This window comes from Danio aesculapii, chromosome 2, assembly GCF_903798145.1.
Source record: "Danio aesculapii chromosome 2, fDanAes4.1, whole genome shotgun sequence".
Taxonomy (NCBI): Eukaryota; Metazoa; Chordata; class Actinopteri; order Cypriniformes; family Danionidae; genus Danio; species Danio aesculapii.
This window is the reverse complement of record NC_079436.1, coordinates 18183549-18209727: the sequence shown is the minus strand read 5'-3', so window position 1 is coordinate 18209727 and position 26179 is coordinate 18183549. Positions and strand designations below refer to the sequence as shown.

Sequence of the window (26179 nt, the reverse complement as noted above, 5' to 3'; positions counted from 1 at the left end):
GCGTCTTGTTGTGTTTGTGTCATGTGGTCAGTGAGTTCTCTCATTGGCTGCGTGCTCTAGTCCTGTTTGTATGCGAGCACATGGCTTGTGTTGTGGTGTTTGTACCTTGTGCTCTTTTGTCTATTGTCTTACCCTAGCCACCTTGTTTTCCTGTTTTCAATCAGCATGTTCACCTGTTCGCTTGTCTGTTCGTTGGTTTGTCTTCCCCATTTATTCTGTCCTGTTCTGTCCTGACATTGTTGATTCTGTGTCCGTTTAGTCAATTCAAGCCAAACCGAGTGAAGTCAGTTTGTTACTGTCTTTTTCCCTCACAGGGTTGTTTTAGTTGTTTTTTTGTTTCTTTTATAAAATAAATTCCTTGGTTATTTGCATTTGGGCCCTTCCCTCATCCTTCCCAACCACAAACCCTGACACTAATACTGAACAATATTTGGACAACATTTACTAATGATAACTCGACATACATTGTTATAATCCAAATTCATGATTGTTACTATTATAGCACTGTGAGTTGAACATGAACCAACAATGAACAAATTTATTTCCCTTAATTAACATTAACACAGATAAATAAATAATGTGATGAATGCATTGTTCATGTCAGTAAACACATTAATTAACATTAACTAATACAACCTTATTGAAAAGTGTTACAGTTTTTACCTCATAAATCTTATGTATGTGTTATAGTTGAATGTATGCATGGGTGTTTAGATGTAAGCGAAGAGCTTGTACAACCCTAAATCAGAAAATGGATTTATAATTTTACTTTGACTTATTTTTCATTGCAGACAATACCACAACTTTTTTTAAATTTGGGGTTGTACTGCATGTATGAAGAGGTATTTGATAGATATTTGTAAGTAGATATTTGAAGTCAGAATTATTAGGCCCTATTGAATTTTTTTTCTTTTTTAAATATTTCCCAAATGAAGTTAAACAGAGCAAGGACATTTGTACAGTATGTCTGATAATATTTTTTCTTCTGGGGAAAATCTTATTTGTTTTATTTCATCTAGAATAAAAACTGTTTTTTTTTTTAATAAACATTTTAAGGTCAACATTATTAGCCCCTTTAAGCTATATATTTTTTTCGATTGTCTACAGAACAAACCATTGATATACAATGATTTGCCTAATTACCCTAAACTGCCTAGATAACCAAATTAACCTACTGTAGTTGTTAGAGTCACCAGCAATCTAGGCCATGAGAACTACAAATCTGCCAGCAAAAGAACTACAAGATCCAGTCATGCACCACTCACACCTGGTCTAGATCCCCATGATTGCCGACAGACACAGCTGAAGCTACTCATGAACTGATTACTAGGACTATTTATTTAGCACACAAACACACTTCAGGGCTGAGTCTTGTTTACTGTGTTTGTGACATTACAACGTGCTTCCTTTGTCTTGCTTTGCCGTGTTTTGATCCTGGCCATGCTTGTTTTCGTTGCCTGCTGCCTACCTGTACTGACCATCTGCCTGTTATTTGACTATGATTTCCTGTGTACATCTGTTTGCCCCTGTGTTGACCATTGCTTGTCTCACCATCCTGCTAATAAACCCTGCGTTTGGATCCTCACTCCGTTGTTCAGAGTCCACTTCACATAACAGTATTTAAGCATTTAAATGTCACTTTAAGCTGAATACCAGTGTCTTGAAAAATATCTAGTCAAATATTATGTACTGTCTTCATGGCAAAGATAAAATAAATCAGTTATTAGAAATGAGTTATTAAAACTATTAAGTTAGGAAAAATATGTGGGAAAAATAAACAGGGGGCTAATAATTATGACTTCAACTGTATGTAAACACTATTGCTCTTCCAAAAATGCTTAGCTGTGAGCACTTCTCCAACTGTCAGAGCATTTCAAAAATGTTGAGAACTTTGAGTACACTACTTTGAGTAGAACACTCAAAAATGCTCAGCAGCGAAAACTAAACCTAAAAATAAACCTACAAATTATGTTATTTTTAAAATTAGGACTAAATAACCTATGTTACAACAAACAGTTTTCCTAAATAGGTAATAAATATGCATATTTATGAATTTTATTTAATGAAAATATGAGCTACAAATGTTTAATTTAGGCACTAGTGTATCAGCTATTGGAGGCACCATACATGCTCAGATGAGTCTGCTCTCCTCTCTGAACATATGAATGAAAATTATGAATCTAGTGAGATTTGAAAAATGATAATATGAACACTTTAAAGTAATTCCTGTGAAGGATATCTAGTGGTACACTCAAATTATTATTATTATTTTTTTGCTCGTTCAAACTACTTATTGAAAATGAGCTAAAACAAGAGATTTTTATTGGGACAACATATTTTTTTTATGTTCAATCCACAAAGTGTTAGGTTAACAATTTGTGTTGGGACAACATGAATGAATTGTGTGGAATTCTGCATTTTTTTACAGTGTAAGTAAATAATCTCTGGTTCTCTAAGCCCTATTAGCATGTGCTAACCAGTAAAACATTAGTCTGGGTTGAATTCACTCTCTTCTTTAGTCTGAGACGAGGTCAGTGGTTAACTGTGTCCGAGTGTGTGGTGTTTGACAAAGTGGGGGGGGGGGTTTATCACACCTCCACAGCCCAATAATCCCTGTTTTTAAGCCAGCACCTGTCCCAAAAGAACACGCATGATAAGAGAGTGATCAAATGTCATGCCACGCGCTGCACTCGAGCGTCCGACGTAGGTCTCTGATAGGCCTGCCTGAAGCCATATTCAGGGTAATTACAGATGGTTACGCCGTCCCGATGAGCCGACAACCCCCACTTCCTCTTTCCGCTGAGAAAATCTCCGGTTAAATATTAGTCTGCCTGCCTTTTAAACAATCCGGCTATTTTTTAAAGCTGACACAGGAAAAGCATTCGTCCGCAATTATCTCTGTGACTATAGCCGTCATTATGTTGACACAGAAGGGGCTGTGAGGGAGGGTACAGAATCCGCTATTGTTCTTTTTATTGTTTTATTTTTTGTGCTAGTGTCTTTGTGTTTGAGTTCGAGTCCACCACTGTGGATCAAGGGATGAGTGACCGTTACTGGAGATTGCAAAACAATTGCAGGTTACACAACCGCTGATGGATAGGTCATGTAAGTGAGTTCTTGGAAGCACAAGTTGGTTTGGACATCAGATTAGATGTATAGCTAAAGCAAACTGATTCACCTCAGGATGTGACGTTGTAAATGGCTAAATGGCCTTGGTAGTAATGGTGTGCGTAACTGCTTTTCCATCTGCCGGCACAGCTTGTGTTTTTAGGCCTTAATACCAATGGACAGCATAAAGTAAAGCTTTATATTACTTTAGTTTTAGATGGGGGAAAAGATAAAATATAATGAAAGATAAAAAAACAAAACGGCTTACACTAACCGGCCACTTTATTAGGTACACCTATCCAACTGCTCCTTAAAGCAAATTTCTTATCAGCCAATCACATGGCAGCAACTCAATGCATTTAGGCATGGTCAAGATTATCTGCTGCAGTTCAGACCAAGCATTAGAATTGTGAAAAAATGTGATTTAAGTGACTTTGAACATGGAATGGCTGTTGGTGCCAGATGGGCTGGTCTGAGTATTTTAGAAACTGCTGATCTACTGGGATTTTCACGCACAACCATCTCTAGGTTTTACAGAGAATGGTCCGAAAAAGTAATAAAAAATAATAAAAAATAAACGCTTGTTACAACCGAGGTATGCAGAAGAGCATCTTTGAATGCACAACACGTCCAACCTTGAGGTGGATGGGCTACAGCAGCAGAAGACCAGAATTGGTTGCCACTCCTGTCAGCTAAGAACAGGAAACTGAGGCTACAATTTACACAGGCTCACCAAAATTGGACAATAGAAAATTGGAAAAACGTTGCCTGGTCTGATGAGTCTCAATTTCTGCTGGGACATTCAGATGGTAGGGTCAGAATTTGGCATCAACAATATGAAAGCATGGATCCATCCTGCCTTGTATCAACGGTTCAGGCTTGTGATGGTGGTGTAACAATCAAATTTTTATTTTTGTTTTCTACAAAAGGGATGCTGGCGCAGTGGCGCAGGTATTGCTGTCACCTCAGAGCAAGAAGGTCACTGGTTCGAGCCCCGGCCGGGCCAGTTGTCATTTCTGTGTGGAGTTTGCATATTCTCCCAGTGTTGGCGTGGGTTTCCTCCGGGTGCCTCCGGGTTTCACCTACAGTCTAAAGACATGCACTATAGGTGAATTGAATAAGCTAAATTGGCCGTAGTGTATGTGTGTGAATGCAAGAGTGTATGGGTGTTTCCCAGTGCTGGGTTACAGCTGAAAGGGAATCCGCTGCGTAAAACATATGGTGGATAAGTTGGCGGTTCATTCCACTGTGGTGATCCCTGATTAATAAAGTGACAAAGAAAATGAATGAATGAATGAAAAAGGATGCTTTTCAAGATTCTTTAACAAAAAAGACAGCTAAATATCAAATTATAAATATGTAAATACAATAAAATAGCTACAATGTACTCAGTATTTTCTGAATTTATCACACATTAAATTTGGTTAATAGATTACTCTCAAATGAACATTTAAAGTCAATATTGTGGTAATTGTGAAACAAAATCTGACATTCATACACAATCATTATTATTATAACTGTTTGTTGATTTATGAAATAAACATCTAAATGGGCAAATAAAACGGACAGAATGTTAAGCTAAATGTCTCATGAGTCACTTATTCATTTATTGATTGCAATGAAGCAAAGATTACATTACATTAAAGATCTCTTCATTTGAATGGAACATTGATTGATTCAGTTGATTTGTTCAAAAGGTGTATTCATTGGGAAAAAAAAAAAAACACTGTACTTTGATCTCAGATGGACCCTTGTTCTGTTGTGGCTTTATTGGTAAAACCAGGTTTTCCACTCTCAACCAAATGTCAAACTCCCTGACTTTTCCCTGATAACTAAAAAGCGGAATTTCCATGACCTATAATTAATAAAAAATACATAAAATATAGAGGAGCTTGCCATTTTGTGGCAGATTTCCAGAAGATTTTGGCCTGCCAGAACAATTTTGTGTCATCTGCATTGTTTTATAACCCTCAAAACATGGCAGAATACAACTCACCATGACATTGATTCTAATTCCCATGTAATATGATACAAATAGGAGACAAAAGCTCAAATGTGACATTTTTTGTCCCATTTTCTTGAATTTTAGAGGCCTATAACTGTGTTTTGCAGGCTTTATCACACAGTGAGTGGTTACTCACTCATTTCTTCAACAGTATGACATGCAAGATGACTTGCATAAATACTGGCAAGGTGAAATAACAGATTTTTATTTATTAATTTAATAAAATTTATATAATTCTATTTGAAAGATGACACGGTGGCTCAGTGGTTAGCACTGTTGCCTCACAGCAAGAAGGTCACAGGTTAGCATTATGGCTGGGTCAGTTGGCATGTCTGTGTGGAGTTTGCATGTTTTCCCCGTGTTCGTGTGGGTTTCCTCTGAGTACTCCAGTTTTCCCCACAATCCAAAGACATGCAGTACAGGTGAACTGAATAAACTAAATTGGCTAGGTGTGTGAATGAGTGTGTATGTATGGATGTTTCCCGGTACTGGGTTGCAGCTGGAATAAAGGAACTAAGCAGAAGGAAAATGAATGAATGGATTTCTATTTGCGCCCTTAATTATTAAACCTAATAAAATAAGGAGTTCATGTTTACTGTAAAGTGTTTATTTTCCCTATGATTCACCTCAGAATGTGACGTGGTAAACAGCTAAATGGCCTTGGTGGTAATGATGTTGATAACTAGATTTCCATCTGCTGGTACAGCTTATATTTTCAGGCCTTAACACCAACAAATTGACCCAAGTAAAGCTTTATTTTTAATGTTTGCCTAAGTTATTTACGTTTTTTGTGGTTATTCGAAAGAGGCTTTCAAAAATCGATGCGTTCATGGAGCACAGATATTCTGGGAAGACATTCTTAAAAAATGACCTTAACTTTTAAGTCTTCTTTCTTCTGAAAAAAGTCTATATGTACAGTATATTGGCTGTGGAATTAAACCAGAACCTTCAAAATTTCAAAACAGTCATGGTCACTTTACTAATTAATGCATTCACACTTTACAGAGCATTTCCTCTCAGCTTTTCACTGAATTCAGCAGTCTGAGCTTTCACTTCTGTAAAGAGAAGGGAATCTGAAGCTGTTTGGTGAGAATAAATGTCCCTGTGTAACTTCACATCCACACATAGACTGCACCTCTCTTTCTAGATTCAAAAGGAGAGCTATTTCAAAAGCTGAAAAACTCACATGGCCACACTTTTATAGACGTTTGCTGATTTTATAACTAGACACTCAGACTCAGTTTGAAGATGCATTTTTGTCATTCTGATCATAAGTGGATGACACTGAATACAGGTGTAAAAATGGTTTGAAATGTTTTGAGCTTGTCTATTTCTGATCCCTTCCAGAGGTATAGCTTAAAAAATGCATTTGACTGGATTGCTTTCATAGTGTAGATGCTCATGTGGTCAAATGCATTTGAACAGCCACACAAGAGAAGCTATTCCCCACCTACTGACCTCATTCTTAAACATTTATGGGACATGTGGTTAAAATGTGCTGACTACTGGATTTAAACTTTGCTTCCAATAAATGTATTGTTGTTTTGACGGTAAAAAACAAACAAAAAAAAAAAAAACCCAAAAAAAAAAAAAAAAAATTTGCATCTATTGGCATACAGGTTTGCATCTATTGGAGCAGAAACAGAGCTGTTACTCTCTTTTATGGCATACAGTAGGCTTGTTTTTTAGGGGCTGGCCCTTAGTTCACATATTGGAACAACTGATGCCAAGACATTTTGAATAAGTTCATGGTTCCAACTTTTTGCTGCTTAAAAATTTCAACATGCCTGCACTGGTGCATAAACAAAGATTTGTAATACATGGAAAAGTGAGATTTGTGTGGAGTAACTTGACTGGCCTGCACATAGTCCTGACCTCAACCTGACGGATCACCTTTGGGATTAACTTGAGTGGAGACCGACATGTCCAACATCAGTGCCTGACCTCATGAAAGCAATGGTCAAAGATTCCTATAAACACACTCCTAAAGCTTGTGAAAAGCCTGCAATGTGTGGGCAACTCAATAACATTCATGTGCACGTAAAGGCAGATGTCTCAAAACTTTTAGCAGTATAGTGTATGTAATGACTTTTAAAGTCCTAAAATATTTGTTAAACTAGTTTTAACATCAGTAATGTACAGTATATACAGTACATGTCAAAATGGTACAAATGTTGCTGCATAAATGCATTTCACACAATAAAAAGGGTCATAAAAATAAAATAAATTATATATTTTACCATTATTGTAGTTTACTCAGTATTTTTGACTTGATAATGTTTAAAAAAGTAAAAGTGTTAACTACCTGGCAAAAGTCTTGTTATCGATGCCAGTTGTAAGAGCAACAAATAATAACTTGACTTCTAGTTGATCATTTGGAAAAGTCGTAGAAGAAAGATTTTTGCAGATGAATACTCTTTTCCAATGAACTGCATCCCAATCATCACAAATACTACAGAAGACCTATTGGAAGCCGCATGGACCCAAGATTCTCAGAGAAATCAGTCAAGTTGGGTGAAGGACAAATCATGGTTTGGGGTTACATTCAGTATAGGGGGTGCGAAAGATCTGCAGAGTGGATGGCAACATCAAACAGGATAGCGCTCCTTCACATACTTCAGCCTCCAAAAAGTTTCTGAAAGCAAAAAAGATCAAGGTGCTCCAGGATTGGCCAGCCCAGTCACCAGACATGAACATCATTGAGCATTTCTGGGTAAGATGAAGGAAGAGGCATTGAAGATGAATCCAAAGAGTCTTGATGAAGTCTGGGAGTCCTGCAAGAAAGCTTTCTTTGCCGTTACAGATGACTTTATTAAGTTATTTGAGTCATTTCAGAGATGTATGAATGCAGTTCTCCAAGCTCATGGGAGTCATACACAATATTATTTCTTTTTCAACTGCACCATGACTTTATTTTCTATACTGTACAATATTTCTGTTAAGTGACAAGACTTTTGTCTAAGCAAAGTCAGACCTTACTGTCCTAATTAAATAATTAAAAATCAAGGCATGATCCTATTTTATTTTGGTAAAATAAGCATAATCTAGACGCTTTCATGTAAGCCACTTCTAATACCAAATTTCAACTAGAAGTCAAGTTATTACTTGTTGTTACTAAAACTTGGATAAGCGACACAACTTTTGTCAGGTAGGGCACATTGTAAATTGTGCATGCTGATATTGCAATCTTAGATTAGAAAAGCCCACACAGTACATGCGCCACCCTATTGTTATTATGAATGGACAAGAGACAGATTGAAATGTCAGGTATACATGGCAGTCTCCCTTGTCTATTTGAGATCTGATCATCCAAAATGCATCTTAATTCCAGGTGTAAATAGGACCATAGTGTGTCATGCATTCAAACAGCCACGAATGACTACCTACTCTCTGCTTACTGACCTCATTCGTAAGCTTTACAGAACATGCTTACCAGATGGGATTTAAACTGTGACATCTGCAATTGTAAGTTTGGAAGCAAAATAATAATAAAAAATAACAAAAAAAATCTAACAGCCATCATTCACAGTACCTTAGCTTGCCTAATCTCACAAGGGAAAGTAATTTTATTATTTTACATATTGTCAGAAGAGTGGCTAAGTCGTATGAAATCATATCATTTTATTTGTATGACAATTTACTTAGGGATTAGCAAATCATACTAAAACGTACTAATGAGCACATAAATTGATACAAATTAGCTACTAAATCCAAAAGTTTACATATTTGTTGTGAGTTTGCAGTGGCTTTGCAGCTATTAGAGTTTAAATGAAAGCTGCTGCTATTCATAACATTTTGTGTTCCTCTTTTGCTTTCATTTATCATTTTATAATTTCATCCTTCATATCAAAACACATCTTAATATCAGGTGTAAACAAGGCCTCATCTTGCATACAATCGCATGTTATACAAGCAATCAATTGTTTGTGATTCATATGCTGCTCTACCAGAAAACTACATGAGCTTCCTCCAATATGCATTGCTTTGTGAAATCAGTACAGGCGGTAAACCTCACAGATGGCGTGTTACATATCACTAATGAAAAGATATATGCTCAATGCACGTTGCACAGCAGATTTCAATGGTATAACTGAGTCTCATTAATGCGGGAAGTCACTGAACGGCTCTAAGGACACAATGATGAGAATGTACAACAAAGAAAGATTGCGGTTATTAAAAGCCTCTAAGAAAAATATGAATGCAGCTCGTATGAAATATTTTCCAAGGTCTATTTAAAACCAGTGTTTAGCAGTGACAAACAAATATGTTTTCTATTAAAGTAGCTCTTGGCTTCATTAAAGGCATCTAAATATTTGAGCTTTTATTCATTTCAGGTGAATTATTCACCCAAATATAAAATATTTGGTCCTTTAGAAAGCTAAAAGGAGTTTATTTGTTTCAAACATAGTTGGAGTCCTTTAGCTGAATGTTTAAGCTCACTTATAACAGCAAGGATTTTTACTGTAATTGCCTTAAAGTTTCTTAAAAAAAAATCAATGTATTTTTTATAATAATAATAATAATAAAAATATTCATTTAGAGCCCATATTCTGCATTAAAAAATGTCATATTTTGGTTTTAGGGGTCTCCAACAACAGGCTAATATTTTTGCAATGTCAAAAAAACACTTTCATTGTCTTATAATGTGCATTTATTTTGACCAAATTATTCCAACAACTCCCATATGATTCGTTCAGTGATTCATTTGTTCCCAAACCCCTCCCTAGCACGATGCTAATCTGTGCTGATTGGTTCGATGACCCAGTCTGTTGCGATTGGTCGGCTGCGTTCAGTGTGAGACAGAGAGAAATGCCCACCACGGCTTATCAACAATTTTAAAGTAGTCATAGTGCAAAGTGTATGTGTGAGCCCAATGCAGGAGTGCATTAAAGCAATGCAGTTTAACACCTGCATATTGCTCTATTCTTAACCATAAGTAAAAACAATGACACACATTTAGTATTAATCCACACAGTGGCAAAAGCTGAACTATTTTGGAACTTGACTGCCACACATGTAGAAACAGCTGATGGTGGCCATAGCAACAAACGGCAGTGGATCGCGAGCTCACAAACGCATTTAAATCTATAAAGAAAGCCACACACGTCGAGTTTTTAACAAAACACAAATACACATTTTGCAAGCTAGAGAAAACAAGGAGGAAACCATTTAAATTGCACTTACTAACATTTGTGAAATGGAGGAAGGATTTGATCCATTAACTGTGTTCTGTATAGTTCCTGTCAAGCTCTGATGAAGTCACATACATCAATAGTCTTTTCTGATCTTTCCATTAACAAACAGCCAATGAATCCTTCATTGTAAGCATGTAGATTGCTGAAGCACTCATCAGAAAAATGACGGGAACACAGCACAAGGCTGAGGCTATAATGCTGAGGTATTTGTGCAAAAATAAACTTCAACCACTGAAAATAACACTAACTTTCCCTCACACTTCAGAGCACAGCGTCATCGCAACATGAATCAATTATGAGGACACACACCAATTATGAGGACCGTTACTACAAGGTTTATATTAACAGATTTACTGCATTTGAAATCAGCACTACTCAAAACTAACAAAAAACAAACACAAAAACTGAAACAAAGTAAACGATAACAACTGTGCTGTATTCTCACAGGTGCTGTCTGATATTCCACAGATGATATTGACAAATAACTTATTATTCGCATACGTCATCTTAATAGCATTAACGGTCTTTTAATGAGCTGCAATATTAGTTTAATCTTAGTGAATGCGAGCCCTTTTGCAATGGTGTACACGGTGTTGCAAACTGTGTAGATGTGGCAAACGCTGTTACCCGCAAACTCCGTCGCACCGGCTTTACACAGTGAACGGCTTTAGCCATTTTCATATCTTTTACCCACTCTTTGAAAAGTCTAAATAGTGGATTAACATTCACCGCATGATCACTGAGCAGATGTGCCATTATTTGTAACTTTAGGTGGTTTCTAAAACAAAATCTGTCAGTGTTATTTTCATTCTCTCATCTTCAGCGCTTGACATTTTCGCCGTTGTTATCTGAAGGCAGAAGGCGTTGACTGAGTGATTGACAGCTGATATTAACCAATCCATTCGCGTTCAGTTCCAGAGCGGTGGGTCAATCACAAGACAAGCCTTGCGGGCTTTGTGTACTGCAGCAAGTTGACATAAGCGCTGTCTTTCAGGTGCATTTTGTTTGAATGTCTCCTAAATCGGCGCATGCGGTGAACATTTTGCTGTGAAAACCAGTTGCATGACAACAATTTTATGCACGTGAATGCGCAAGACAAGGGGTAGGGGTAAGGGTAAGGGCTAAGGGGTAAAATTGGGATTGGGCCTTATTCTTGCAAATATGTTAAAATTAATCAATTCTAGGTAAAACTCTAAGTGAATCAAATCAGAAAATTGCACAAATCTATCAGTTAAAACTGGTAAAAGCAGCAACTAAAAAAAGCAGCAACCTACACAATTTAGAAATGGCAGCAAATGGTGACAGAACTTTCACTTACTTCATGCTTCAAATGTATTTTTAAAAATTAAACAGATAAAGAACATTTCTTTTTTATTTTTCTTTGCAAAAAAGGAAAAAAGAAAAAGTGGTGCTTATTTTCATCTGTTAATAAGTCAGCGCACTGTAGAGAAAAAGAAAAAAAAATAACTCAGAGGCCTCATAAAGGTGAGCGAACGTGATTTACATCTGAGAAAAATACCTTCTCAACAAAGTAAGGAATGAAAAGTTGGGCTTAAAACTCCCACTCTTCACGTACCCTGATTAAAAAGTCACTACGAGGCTTTCTCTACTGTCATGAAACTCAAACTTCCCACACACGAAACCTGCATTTAACAAACATAGAATTAACTGTTACATGCTAGCATCCCCACGCAGGTTTGACTCGTGCACCAAACCGTTTCTCTCCGGCACCTCTGCCATCTCAATACGAGGGTTTAAAAACATCTTTCAGTGGATTTATGTCCTTTAACGAAGGCCTTGCCATTGTTATTCCCATTCAGCGCCTCTGATACACATTATAGGCTGAAGGAGTCAGAGCTAAAAGTTGGCTATCATAAAGCGCGCTTGAGGCAATAATGAATTAATACTCCACTCAAGGACACAACAGCAGTATATGGAAGAGGATAGTGCTTATTGATATACATGTACTGCCTTTTCCCCCCTTTTGTTGTATGTCATGTTTTATGCTAGTCTGGGGTGAAGGATTTTCTTTTTTTAAACATGCTTTTGCCTTTAGATAGTGACATTGAAAGAAAAGAAGGAAATCTATAGGTACAATAGAGATATTGAAGTAGAAAATGACATATAACTGGCTTGAACTTACTTAAGTGGCAACTGGAAGCATGTAGGAACACATAAACCATACCTGTCAACCCTTCCGTTTTTCCTGGGATTCTTCCGTATAGTTCTATCCCACTATCATCCCGTAAAAGTATTTCCCCGTATTTCTCCCGTATTTTCAGTCTTTCTCTGAAGAGTGGCAAATAAACATTAAAGACCGAGCCTCCCTATACGCAACCCATACCGCCGAACCACCCTTTGCTCTTAAATGTGAGTCTGTTCTGTGCTTTCGCTTTGTTTAGGCATGAAAACAGTTTGAAATAAATATAAAAACGGCAGGATTCCCTTTCCTTTTCATTACAGATGCCGTCTCCCCTTCACATGCAATCCTCAAAACAGTCATATAGCGGTGCGTGACTGTCGGCTGACGCGCTCCATAGTAATAAATAGACACTGTTTCCCAAATGGATTCTGTACATGCGATTTGAAGCGTAGTGAATGTCTGGGTTTTGTGTGCGTGTTTGAACAGACATATACACGTAATTAATAATAATAATAATATCTAAAGATGTCGATCTTGGTGGGGTTTTTATTTTCAAACACAACTTTAACAGATTTTTACATCCAATTCAGAGTGGTTTTTAGCTGAAATCTAACCCAGGTGGAGAAGTTCAAGTATCTTGTAACGTGATGTAACGTGAATTGACAGGCGGATTGGTGCAGTGGCAGCAGTAATGTGATCGATGTATATGTCCGTTGTAGTAAAGAAGGAGCTGAACCGTAAGTCAAAGCTCTCAATTTACCAGACGATCTTTGTTCCTACTCTCACCGATGGTCAAGAGCTTTGAGTCAAGACCAAAAGGCAAGATCTCAGATACAAGCGGCCAAAATTAGTTTCTTTTGTAGGGTGGCAGGATGCACCCTTATAGATAGGGTGATCAGAGTAGAGCTGCTGCTCCACAACATCGAGAAAAGTCAGCTGAGGTGGCTTGGCCATCTGTTTTGGATGCCTCCTGGACGCCTACCAAGGGAGGTGTTTCAGGCACGACCCATCGGGAAGAGGCCTCGGGGAAAACCCAGGACACGCTAGAGGAACTATGTCGCTCAGCAGGCCTGGGAACACCTCAGGATCCCCCGGAGGAGTTGGAGTAAATGCCTAGGGAAAGGGAGAGGGAAGAGGGAAGGGAAGTCTGGGGTTCTCTCCTAAAACTGCTAATCCCCCTCCCCGTCCCGGCCCGGAAAAGCGGATGAAAATGAGATGAGATAAACCCTAGTGACAACATCTTTCATGCCATTTGACACAACTTAAGATCAGTGAGCAGATAAAGATCAGTGAGCAGAAAATGACATATGATAATTAAGAATTCTTACATTTTTTTTAATTCACTCTGTCATTTTTCTGTCATTTTGTACATTTTAATGTTTCCTATACATAACTATATCCACTTGTGTGGGTTTTCAACTTATTTAACTTCATTTTAAAGTGCTTGGGTATGAGCTAATAGTGTTAGAAAATATGAGTTAAAAATCATGTAAAAACAAGCGTATGGTGGCGGCGTCATTCCAAACTTAGCTTTCATTTCACAGACAAAAATGCAGGCGAATATATGCCAGGGAACATATTTGTTGTTTCCCAAATATGTAGCACAGGGCATGCACCCCCAACGAGCCTGCAACTATTTTCAAATGTTAACGATTTTCTTGACAATAAATGCCATAATAAGAATGCTATAATCTTGTTTATCGGTGTTAGAGAAAAATTAACATGCTTATTAGCATTTAAAAATGTTGCCATAAGCAACATGTGGCCTAATGGTTAGGGACTTGTAATCTAAAGGTTGTAGGTTTGAGTCCTGGTCCCAACAGGAATTTGTTGATGGGGGTTGTGAAAGGACCACTCTCTCTCCATCTTTGATACCCAGATGAGGTGCCTCTGTAAGGAATACCTTGAGCAAGACCCCTAATTGCTAATTTCATTAGAAAATCATGAATGTGTCAACATTCTTCATAATATCTTCTTTTTGTGCTGAACACACAAAAAAAAAAAACTGGTCTGGAATAAGTGGAGGGTGAGTAAATGACGACATAAGATTATTATTATTTTTTTTTTTGTGAACTAACCCTCATTGTCTGGTGATGAAAATGCCACTTAGTCAGATGTCATCGAGATCTATAACTAGAAACCCTCACAGCTCAGTAGCTGCAGCTTACAATCCAATAACTGCACAGAGTTACAAAACGTGCCAAGACATCTGAATAATTCATTGCAATCATTCATATTCATGCAAACATTTACGAATGTAAAGCCATCTGAATTGACCTCTGGGAACAGACTCTTTATCTAGCTCTCTCTCTCTCTGGAGTTGTGTACCCAAGGTGCCTGAATCAGTGAGGGAAAGTTCCGCCCACACCATGTCTCCCTGCAGAGATACGTGCACATAACAAATTGGCATTAATTGCGGGACGGCAGCCGTCTGTCCCCAGCCACCATTGATTTCCTGCCTGCTCCGGCTGGCCCACATGGGCGTGAGGGACTGAGTAGGCTGGCTGTTTTTTAAGGGCCTCGGCAGAGAGGAAGAGGAGCACAGACATCATACCTAACTCTGCAAAAATACCTAGAGCTCCTGCTGGGGTTATAGTTTGTCACAAAGGTTTTCTATAGTCTGGAAATACAGATGTACTGCATTCTGTTTAACTCTACTAACTGTACTACCAATTCAGCTGGACTTATCCATTGTCTATTTGGCTATAATAAAAAAGATGGTATCACTTCATTTTGATGGTTCCTTTAAAACATTTTGCTGATTATAATTACAAACAGCATGTAGTTGCAATGTAACTTGTAGTCAACAACATGTTCAAAATGTCAGCAAACCTGCTCAATGCCACAATTGAACCCTGTTAAACACCTATAAAGGTACTTTCAGACCATCTCAACTCATCTCAATTTTTTGGCATTTAACAGTATGAGCGAAGTTTTTTTACTATTTTTATTGTATTGGTTTTAAAAGGAGTGTGCTTGTAGCCCTTTGGAAAACACATATTATTATTATTATTATTATTATTATTATTATTATTATTATTATTATTATTATTATTATTATTATTATTAATAATAAAACACTTGTTGTTTCTTAAAAGCATTTAAAAATGTTGACTTGACTTAATCTGTCATGGCAATACCTGAATTTAATAATGGCCATATGCCAGATAAGTGATTGTCATAAATATAAACCATTTTAAACACATTAAAATGTTTTTGTTTTGTTGAATTTTGAAATGAAGAAAATGTGTTGACAGTGTTATGGGTTATTTTGTGGTTGCCCTGTCAAATCAAGGACGGTCTTATTGGTTACTGCCATTATTTATGCTTACTAGAAAAACAGACAAGTTACTTTACTAGTGATATTCATTCATACAATCTGTTTTGGAGACATTTCTTTAAGCTGCTGTATGAAAATTACTTTCAAATATAATATGTTATTGTTGTTGAAATTGTGGGGTGGCACGGTGGTGCAGTGAGTAACACAATCGACTCACAGCAGGAAGGTCGGTGGTTCAAGCTCCGACTGGGTCAGTTGGCATTTCTGTCTGGAGTTTGCATGCTCTCCCTGTGTTTGCGTGGGTTTCCTCGGGTACTCCGGTTTCCCCTACAGTCCAGACACGCGGTACAGGTAAATTGAGTAAGCAAAATTGGCCGTATTGTATGTGAGTGTGTGCAAGAGTGTGTGGGTGTTTCCCAGTGTTGGCTTGCAGCTGGAAGGGCATCCACTGCGTAAAACGTGTGCTGGATAAGTTGGTGGTTCATTCTGCTGTGGCGACCCCTGATCAATAAAGGGACTAAGCTAAAAAGAAATTAAATGAATGTTAAAATTGTGTTAATATAGCTTGTTTAGTAAGAAGTTTTATACCATTACTTTTTACAGGACAGTAGAGAGCGTAGAATGGCGCCGAGAGAGGGGAAATGGATCAGCAAAGGACCTTGAGCCATAAATTGAACTCGGGTCGCTGTGAGAACCTTAGCGATATACAATGGTGTGATGCTGTTTTCACACCAGACGTGACACACGTGAATAAATTGCGCTATTCGCACGTAAATAGACGCATAAACATTGAGTTTACTCGCTTCATTCGAGCATGAAATTCACTTCACAATAGACGTGAAATCGCATAATGGGCAGGGCTTCTTTCTTCCCAGTGACTCTAGCTTAGTTGTTAAATGGCTAACATGGAATTAATTGAGAGAATAGCTGTGTTTATGTGCTTAAGGAAGGCTGAAAAACAGTGCATATTCATTCGGCGCCATGTCTAAGTCCACTAGATCCTTTCTAGCTCTGTGAGTTCAATAACTCCCCCAAAAACTATTCCTGGATGATGGAGGCTTTGAGCGCTGCTTCTGACTGAGGTGAGCCAAGTTTGATGAGCTGCTGTCCGGTTTCGGCAAGAGAATTTCCACCTTGGGACACCAACAACAGACATGTCATAATCACATCCCTACAAGAGCAAGCTCATAATTGGTTAAAGCGGTGCAAATGTCTGCTAAAATTTTGATTTTTCAACTCGAGTGAATTGCGCGTTAAGTGTGTCAAACGCGCAAAGCGCTTAACTTGCGCCGCTTCATTCATGCAAATCACATTATTCGCACTGCTGGATGTCTATTCGTGTCTTTGCATTGACTTAACATGTAAATCGGCCACGGTTGACGGATCATCCGTGTCTGGTGTGAACGCAGCATAACTTTGGTTTGAGAACTCGGGGGGACACAAAATGTGAAAAAAAATTTGGGTTGATTTAAATCCCATTTACAGCATTTACTTGTATTTAGGGACTATGATAATACAAAATTCAGGGGAAAATAATTGATCTAACAACTGATTAAACTAATTTACTTTTAAAATAACCTAAAATCAACAGAAATAGAAAAGAAAAAAACTTTATGTACTCTGTGTGCTGAATTATTTTGTAATATCAACTGCAGATAGACCTCAGCAAAGTTAATATGCAAGAAAATTATATCAAAATGTTGACCATTATTTAATAAATCGTCTTTCAAGTATAAAAACCAACCATCTTTAGTTTAAAAAAAAATCTTTACATTGCTTTTGCTAATTGTCTGTGCAGTACAAATATCTAAACATAAGACTAACATCAACAGTGTAGACATATTTTGTCAAACAGAAAATATAATTATTCTGACCTGAGCTAATATACTGAATCAACCAACTCAGATCTTTTTTTTCCATTCATGTTGACATTAAAGTCATAGATGCCGATTGGCGTTTCATCTCATTAGAACATTCACTTCAGTTATTTTGAAAGTGTGCACACAAAGTTATTGGACGCAAACACGCACATCAACAATACAAATCAAAATATAAATCTGCCAAAAAATTCATACAGTGGGGGTACACAATCAGAATTTTGAAAAGTGTGTGTGTGTGTGTGTGTGTGTATAGTAGAAGTTACGCCCTTGGTTCTATATGTTGAGTGCTAACCACAAGGATCTGACCAGTAGCTTTTAAGAGTAAATCTATTAATAAAAATGACCCTGAATTATGAACACTCACTGTGTGAAAGTAGCTTTTAGAAGGGAAACCTGTTAGTAAACATGATCAAATATCAAAGAACGTAGCTTTTGAGAGTCAAACCTGTAAATAAATATGGCTGTCAATGTTAAACGCTGATTGTGAGAACATTACATTTATTAGTGAAACCTGTTAGTAAATATGCTTGTCAATCTCAAATACTGTCTGAACGTAGCTCGTAGGAGTCAACCAAGTTACTAAATATGGTTGTCATTCCCACAGACTATCTGCCAGAACGCAGCTTTTATGAGTCAAACCTGTTAATAAATGCAGTTGTCAATCTGGAGCGCTGCTTGTGTGAATATACTGCAGCCACTCAATTACATGTTTTACCAAATCTTACATGACAGTATCTGCCAAGCGGATCAAATCAATCAGTCAGATAGCTCGGAGAGTGAACTAGAAAGAACACAATGTGCGCACACCCACCGTTATAAACACTAACTTAATTGGACAAAGCACTATGCAATTAGAGGCTAATTAGGAGATGTGGATCTCATCTGCTCTGCCGTCCCGGTTTTATGCTGCAGATATTAAGTCTCGTAGCCCGGAGTGGTGTGTTTTAAAGCTTAGGTGTGATAAGCTCCTGTCTAAGCCATGACAATGATTGAACGTGTTTTAAACAGCAGGGGATGGGCTTATTTCTCATGCAGGAAGCGAGCGAGAGTTCTGCCTCTGCACTCCACTCCGATCCATAACCAAGCAGCTAAATCAGTGGAGGGGAAAGTGGGTATAGCTGTGCAGCTTTGTCAGGAGCAGCCCAGACAATGTTATGATGAATGTGTCAGCGAGAGGGAGATGTATTTTTCCGCGCGCGGGAAATCTGGCTCACCTCCTTTCTCGCTAACTTTAAGATTCATCATGACTCTGCAGGGGCATAATGAACTCCATCAAAAATCAGCCGGCATTAACATCATCTCCAACCAGCTGATGCGACGGCTCAGGATAGCGCTCGTGTGAGCTCAAGAACACGAGTAATAGGCAATCAACCTCGCATAAAAGAACAATAGCAGCCATCATTCATTCTCATGTACAATTAGCGTAGCGCTGACTGAGTGATGGCCCCTTAGCCCTCCGGCGCTCCGACGTGCCACTTCCTGGCTGCCTGCCTGCCTGCAACGACACCGTGGAGGAAGAGTGTGACACTGTGTGAAGTCTCTCACACAGAGACGACTTAAAAGGCTAATTGGGCCTGGAGGTTCTGATCCATCAGAGATCCCATCAGCCATTTGATGGCTCCGATCTGACCAAATGGCCTTCTCGTATGGATCTGAGGGCCACCGGACGCTTAGATCATCAGACGCTAGGAATAAAAGAGAAGTGCCGATAACTGTCGTGCAGAACCGTTCCCGTTCCAAGTCAGTGTGGTGCCAAATCCCAAAGGACTCGCGTCTTGAGACAGAAGGGAAAAATAAAACATTTACATATGCAGTGCATCTCATTAATTATAATTAATGAAAGTGCCGCCTGCTTGCTCAGTGCCCCTGTTAGTGCTAGGTAAATTAGCTATACGCCACACGTACACGAGTGCCTATTTTCACACCCGGAATGACAATCGCAGGATTTTCCGAATGCTATCGATGCAGCGCAGTGGCCTCCACGGACATCACATCTCAGCAAGGCTCAGGAGAACAGGATATTAAAAAATAAGGAAGCCCTCTGTGATCTAATGACGGAGACTCTGCCTGTGAGAGCAAATGAAAGTGAGAGAGTGTTTCAATGCAGCCGTTCCAACATGTGGAGTTCTGTTTAGTGAAATATGGCCTCGTCTCACCAAAAGCAGTGTAAGATCCTAATGATTATTAGCTAGGATATGCTGCTGACATGAGTGAATTATCCAGTGAGGTGAGATCAGTCACGTGACTGTCAAACATCTGCAAAGAAACAGCTGAAGTAGACTGATCATTAGGGATGCACTGCAATTAAAATTCAGGGTTTAAATCACTTGGCTAACAACCTAACTGGTTTATATTAATTATTTATTTTTTGTGCTTTGCAAAAATTAATCATGATTAATCCCATATTTAACACATTTCTAAACACAATAGTTTTAATAATTGATTTATTTTATCTTTGCTGAATATGATAATATTTTACAACAAATTTTTCAAGACACTGTTCATATTTTTCAGTAATCAGCTTAAAGTGTAATTTAAAGCTCAACTAAGTTAATTAGGTTAACTAGGCAAGTTCGGGTAATTAGGCAAGTCATTGTATAGCAATGGATTATTCTGTAGACAATCAAAGAAATACTTAAAGGGGCTAATAATTTTGACCTGTATGGATTTATTATTATGATTTTTATCTGCTTTTATTCTTGCTTAAATAAAACATAAAACAAATAAGACATTCTCCAGAAGAAAACAATATTATAGGAAACACTGTAAAGAACTCCTTGCTCTGTTAAACACTAGGAAATATTTGAAAAAATTAAAAATTACAAAAATAAATCACAGAAGGGGTGACACAGTGGCGCAGTAGGTAGTGCTGTCGCCTCACAGCAAGAAGGTCGCTGGTTCGAGCTTCGGCTGGGTCAGTTGGCATTTCTGTGTGGAATTTGCATGTTTGCATATATATATATATATATATATATATATATATATATATATATATATATATATATATATATATATATATATATATATATATATTTAGATATAAAATATATATGTACATGATTCAAATTATATATGCTGTACATTTAAATATCTATGTAACAAAATAGTTTTGTATAGTTCTATTGCTAGCAGAAGGAATTAGTACACTGCATAGAAATGTTCTGTCAGCGACGTATTTCAGCGAATGTGCTTTTAAGTAATACTTTTTAGCAGACTAAATGATCTACATCCCTACTGATCATATATAGATGTAACCCTATCACACCCTTTAACATTTTCTATATATTTTATTATATTTATTATATTATTACATTATAGTATATATATATATATATATATATATATATATATATATATATATATATATATATATATATATTTTATCATCATCACAGAAAAAAATGCAGATTTATGTAGATAACTGGCTTATGTAGATAACTTGCAACATTTATTACCCGCTACACATCACAAATATCTGCACACCAGTATAAGAATAATGTTAAAGCTGGCTCATAAAAAAGGATACTTTAAGATTATTTAAAAACAAAAATCATATAGCCTATACTTATTTATTAAAACCAAAGCAATTCCACCCAGTTTTTGGCTTTGGTGATGCGGAATAGGTTGAAACAGCTGTGATCAGCTTGATTTAAAATCCTGTATATATGTTTTATATGATCGGGGAGGCATCGATGTGTGTTCTATCTTTAAACTGCTCACATTACCAGATAATCTTCGCCGAGAATCGGAACCAATCAAAGTCCTCAACAAGATTTAATCTCCGATTCTCGAGGTGAAACTTAGGCATAAATCAAGCTAAAACCCCTGTAGTTTTAAGTACTCCTGTTGACCCCCTGTGTAAGTTTTTTAATGTGACCTTTATTTAGAATGGGTTGGAAAAACCTGGAAAAAGTTTGGCATCCGATGCTTCATTTTTATCATGACACTCTACAGCCCACATATCATTTTTTGTTTATTTTTCCCCTTTTCTGCAAATACTGACAAACATCTTGGTAATACTGTTAAATATCTGATGTTATGATTCTCAAATATGTGTAAGAACATGCATTTTATCATTTAAACAGATTAATATTGATCATATTATTTGACCATTGATGGGTGATAGTGACACGGTGGCGCAGTGGGTAGCACGATCGCCTCAGAGAAAGATGGTCGCTGGTTCGAGCCCCGGCTGGGTCAGTTGGCATGTCTGTGTGGAGTTTGCATGTTCTCCTTGTGTTTGTGTGGGATTCCTCCGGGTGCTCCGATTTCCACCACAGTCCAAAGACATACAGTTTAGGTGAATTGAATAAGCTAAATTGGCCGTAGTGTATGTGTTTCCCAGTGTTGGGTTGCAGCTGGAAGGGCATCCGCTGTGTAAAACATGCTGGATAAGTTGGCGGTTCAATTCGCTGTGGTGACCCCAGATTAATAAATGGACTAAGCCAAAAAGAAAATGAATGAATGCATGATGGGTGTTTCCCATGTTTGTCAAGTAAGCAGTGGAGAGATCAAAGCTGCTGGGTTAAACTGTCTAAAAAAATCTTAGAGGTGTATGTCTGATTTTAATAAAGAGCATAGTCTTATTATGATTTATTTAAAAAAGTTATTATGATCATCTCTATACACAACAGTGTGTAAACTACAAGCCAAATAAAAATTGTAATTTATGTAGAGCACCACACATCTCTTTCTCTGGCTTATCACCAACCATTACAGGAAAGCAGATTTTAATTTATAAGCTGATCATGTGACGCAGTACACAGTCTATTCGTGTTAATGTGATCATACTTGTCAAAGGCTTAAATAGTCCTGATTTTATGCCAGACTCGACAGTAGATGCAGAAATGGCAATTTCTTCCAATTTCTACTACAAATTGCAACGTTTACCAACCCAGGCTCATTCTGAAAACATACCACTATACACATTTCTGGATAGAGCAAAATACGGCCCAGGAGGTATGTTTTTTTGAGTCCACTGTGTATGCTTTTGCAGATCTCAAATTTCTCTCGCGAGTGCCATTCACGCCTGCTATTCTCAGGTAAATCCACCAGAGGCCGCTGTTGACTGATTGACTGACCAACCAACCGATCCCCCCACCCTCCCCTTTCCCTAAACCTAACCAATAGTACTTTAAAAAGCACCGATTGACCCGCCCACACACTTCCCTAAACTCAAGCGCAGTGTTTTAAAAAACAATCCAGAAAAAGAAAAGCCTTTGCCTGATTTTTACCATGTTTTCAGATTTTATCATATTCTCACCCTGTTATTTACCTGTTTATTTAAATTTTTTGGCTTTTGTTTTTGTCTTACCTGCTTTCTGGAACTGTTCTTCATCAGACTCGAACCCCATTGACATGGTCAACTCTACTCTGCATCTCAAGTCCGTCGACGTACCTGTCGAGCTACTGGACAAACTGGTAACAACGAGAAAGCAGTCTAAACGGAGGTAAGCAGGAAAAGGAACGGCCTCATATCGCCCCATAGCATGCGTTTTAAAGACAAAATGCAGCCATACGTAGCTCTGGCTACATAATTTGCGATCTCCAGGAATGTATATAGGGCTACATTTTCAGAATTAGCCTATGTTGATTTTTACAGAGGGTCAGATGTCCCTTGGTTAGTTCATCACCTCACCCTTAAATCCCTTAAAGTTCATCACGTAGAAATTGCGTCCTAATAAGCCCACCCTCCACTTTAACATCACCTGTTAAGAGACCCCTCCTAAATTGAAATTTTTTAGAATCTTCAAAATGGTAAACATACCCCCTGCTAAAATGTAACAAACTATTTTGGGGGTTGGTTTGTCACTTTTGGTGTGAACACGCTGTGTATGCTTGATTGCTGCTTCAGATTGCGGATGTTCATATGGTTTGTCTCATCATTGGCATTGAAAATTTATGCTTCTCTTATGATTTAGTTTGGGTTCCTTCCCATTATCACCTTTGGCTTGTTTTGTCGGGGGTTGGCAGAGCTGAACAGAATCAGCATTGAACACTGAACTTCTTTTTGAGTAACTGCCTGATGTATTGAGCTTGTTTCACACTGATGAACCTTTACTTGATTTTCTGTTCTATGAAGCACTATAGCAATAAAGGTGACTTGATCTGACTGTTGGATCAGACATATGTAAAGTGGGGGAAATGTGTCATGTGTTTTCCTGGGAATAATATTTCTAAAGGAGCTGTTGACATGGAATTGAACCAGATTTTGGTAAAAAAAAAAAAAAAAATACAAACATAAAAATGAAACAAAACAATCTGAAAAATGAGTTGTGTAATAACAATGGAATGGCACAATGAGAAAGTACTGAACTGCTAAAATGTATTTAATACTTTATATATAAGGCTTTTCTTTGGTGATGGCAGTTAAAGATGCCTCTCATATGGAAAAATTAAGTGACATGAATTGCTCAGGTGTGATTTTTTTCCCCACAGATTTCAACAGAGTGTAAAAATCTTGATGGTTCTGTGGGTCTCATCTACCAAATCTGATCTTGATTTTTTACTTTCTATTGGATTCAAGTCAGGTAATTGGCTAGGCCATTCTACAGCTTGATTTTGTTTCTCTGAAACCGTTTGAGAGTTTCTTTGGCTGTGTTTTGAATCATTGTCTTGCTGTAATCTTGGTTTCGTCTTTCTCATCTCTGGTTTCATCTTTATCATCCTGGTAATGCAGATGTAGAAGACTGAAGCAGCTAATATTCATTTACAATGGCGAAGGGCAGAGGGTTGCTGAAGAACTATTGAGAGATTTCAACTGCTGTCTGGGCTTTCACTGTTTACTACACCTCCCTTTCTTCATGTGTTCAATACTTTTTCCCTGTGTCATTTCATTATATTACACACAACTTAATTTGTAAACTAATTAGTTTTGTTTTCCTTGCGTATATTGATTTATTTGGTTGTTACCAATATTCGATGAAAGATCTAAGTCAACCTTTAGAATTATTGTTTTCTGAGAAAAATAGTCACATGTTCAATGCTTATTTTCCCAACGGTATGTTTTCACATTTTCAGATTCAATCATTGTCAGTGGTTATTGATGTGGATACTGTACTGTTAATTGGAATTGTTTAACATTTATTATGTATTAATGTTTATCATTGACAGCATTTTGAGTTTGGAAAAATGGTTAAATAAAAAAGTAGTGGCAGTAAAGGTAGTAGTAGTGCTTTAAAAACAACAGCGACATCACAAACTTCTATGGTTAAATACAACAAGTTATGAATTCCATAAGAACCTAATGGTATTAAACTTTTAAACATATAAATTGTTTTATTTACTTCATTTAGATACTTCAAAAATATTGAACTATTTGGAGTTTTCCAGTGGCACCGGCAAATTTCTTTGAAAATGTTCGCTCTTTTATTCCTTCGTTACTTACTTCATTACTCTTTGAAGCAACTTTAAATGTTGTCATTTGCTTTCTGAAAAATTCTTTGTGAAAGTGACGCTCTGATCGAAGAGCTGCGCGGACGCCTCCTGCTGTTGCCATGGTGACATCTGATACGACTCAAACCCTGCGCTCTCTTCTGCTTTCTTTTTTTTTAATTCTATTTCCATTTCTAGCTCCACTAATCAAGGACTGCCAGTAAACCCAGAACAAACAGATGTTACAGATTAATTTTCCCATCACTTGAATTAGAAAGTAAATTAAAACAAAAAGATTTTCTGCTGGAGTTCAATAAACAACTCATGCCTGTTTCGTGTTTTTTTTTTTTACCTCCTGTCAAGAACAAATGTTACATTGCTAACAAGGCAGATGCATGGCTGCCTAATGGGAGGGTTGTTGGTTTTCCAGCTCTTTTTTTTAAAGCCACCAGAATGTGGCTCATTATGGCTGGTGTTATAAGTGTGTGCATATGTGTGTGTGTGTGTGTGTGTGTGTGTGTGTGTGTGTGTGTGTGTGTGTGTGTGTGTGTGTGTGTGTGCGCTGTTTCGCAAGCTGGAAAGGCTTGCATTATTGTTAGCAGTGCCCAGTGTTGGTGCTTTCATATGCTTATGACCTTTCGGGGATTTATGCCAAGGTTTCAGTTTGTGTGATGTTGTACAAAAGACTTTGCTCTGCTGATACTTTGCAATGCAGTGCGCACTTCCCACACAAACATACCACCCAAACCCTGCCACGAGTGCGTGTGCAGCCTATGGCATTCTCCATGTTGATTTGCTGCGTTGTGTAAATATACCTTGTCCAGGCCAAAGGTCTTGGTGAGGGCGAACCCCCAGCCCTGCTCGAAGGCCCTGCGGATCATGGCAGCGCTGGTCGTGGGTGGAGCGCTGGCCAGTCCAAACGGGTTAGGAAACTTGATCCCGCACATCTCCACACTGATGTCCACTGTATCGATGGCGCAGTGGAACAAGGGCAGTTTGGGACTGGCGCTTATTGTGTTACCATGAAGAGACTGCAGAGAAATAAATACAAACAATTATTTCTGCTAAATAAGAAAAAGTGGTAACACTTTCTAATAACTACACACTATAAATCATCTACTAAGCATTAGCATCTAAGAAATTCATTATTTGTTAAGCATTAACTCTACATTATTAAACGTTAGTAAGCAGTTT

The 26179-nt window shown here is 37.7% G+C and overlaps 1 protein-coding gene across 2 annotated transcripts in view; it reads right to left on the bottom strand.

The window, feature by feature from the left end:
• dpydb (dihydropyrimidine dehydrogenase b) overlaps positions 1-26179 on the bottom strand; it is a 291123-nt gene that overhangs the window by 134334 nt on the left and 130610 nt on the right. The window contains exons 13-14 of one of the 2 annotated variants that reach the window (XM_056474114.1): positions 25801-26016; positions 13100-13564 (exon numbers count right to left, since the gene is read on the bottom strand). In XM_056474114.1, the coding sequence (XP_056330089.1) occupies positions 13430-13564; positions 25801-26016 (351 nt within the window). In that variant the 3' untranslated portion in view covers positions 13100-13429. Of the gene's footprint in view, positions 1-13099; positions 13565-25800; positions 26017-26179 lie in introns of those variants that run through there. The other variant, XM_056474106.1, reaches the window with a different exon arrangement.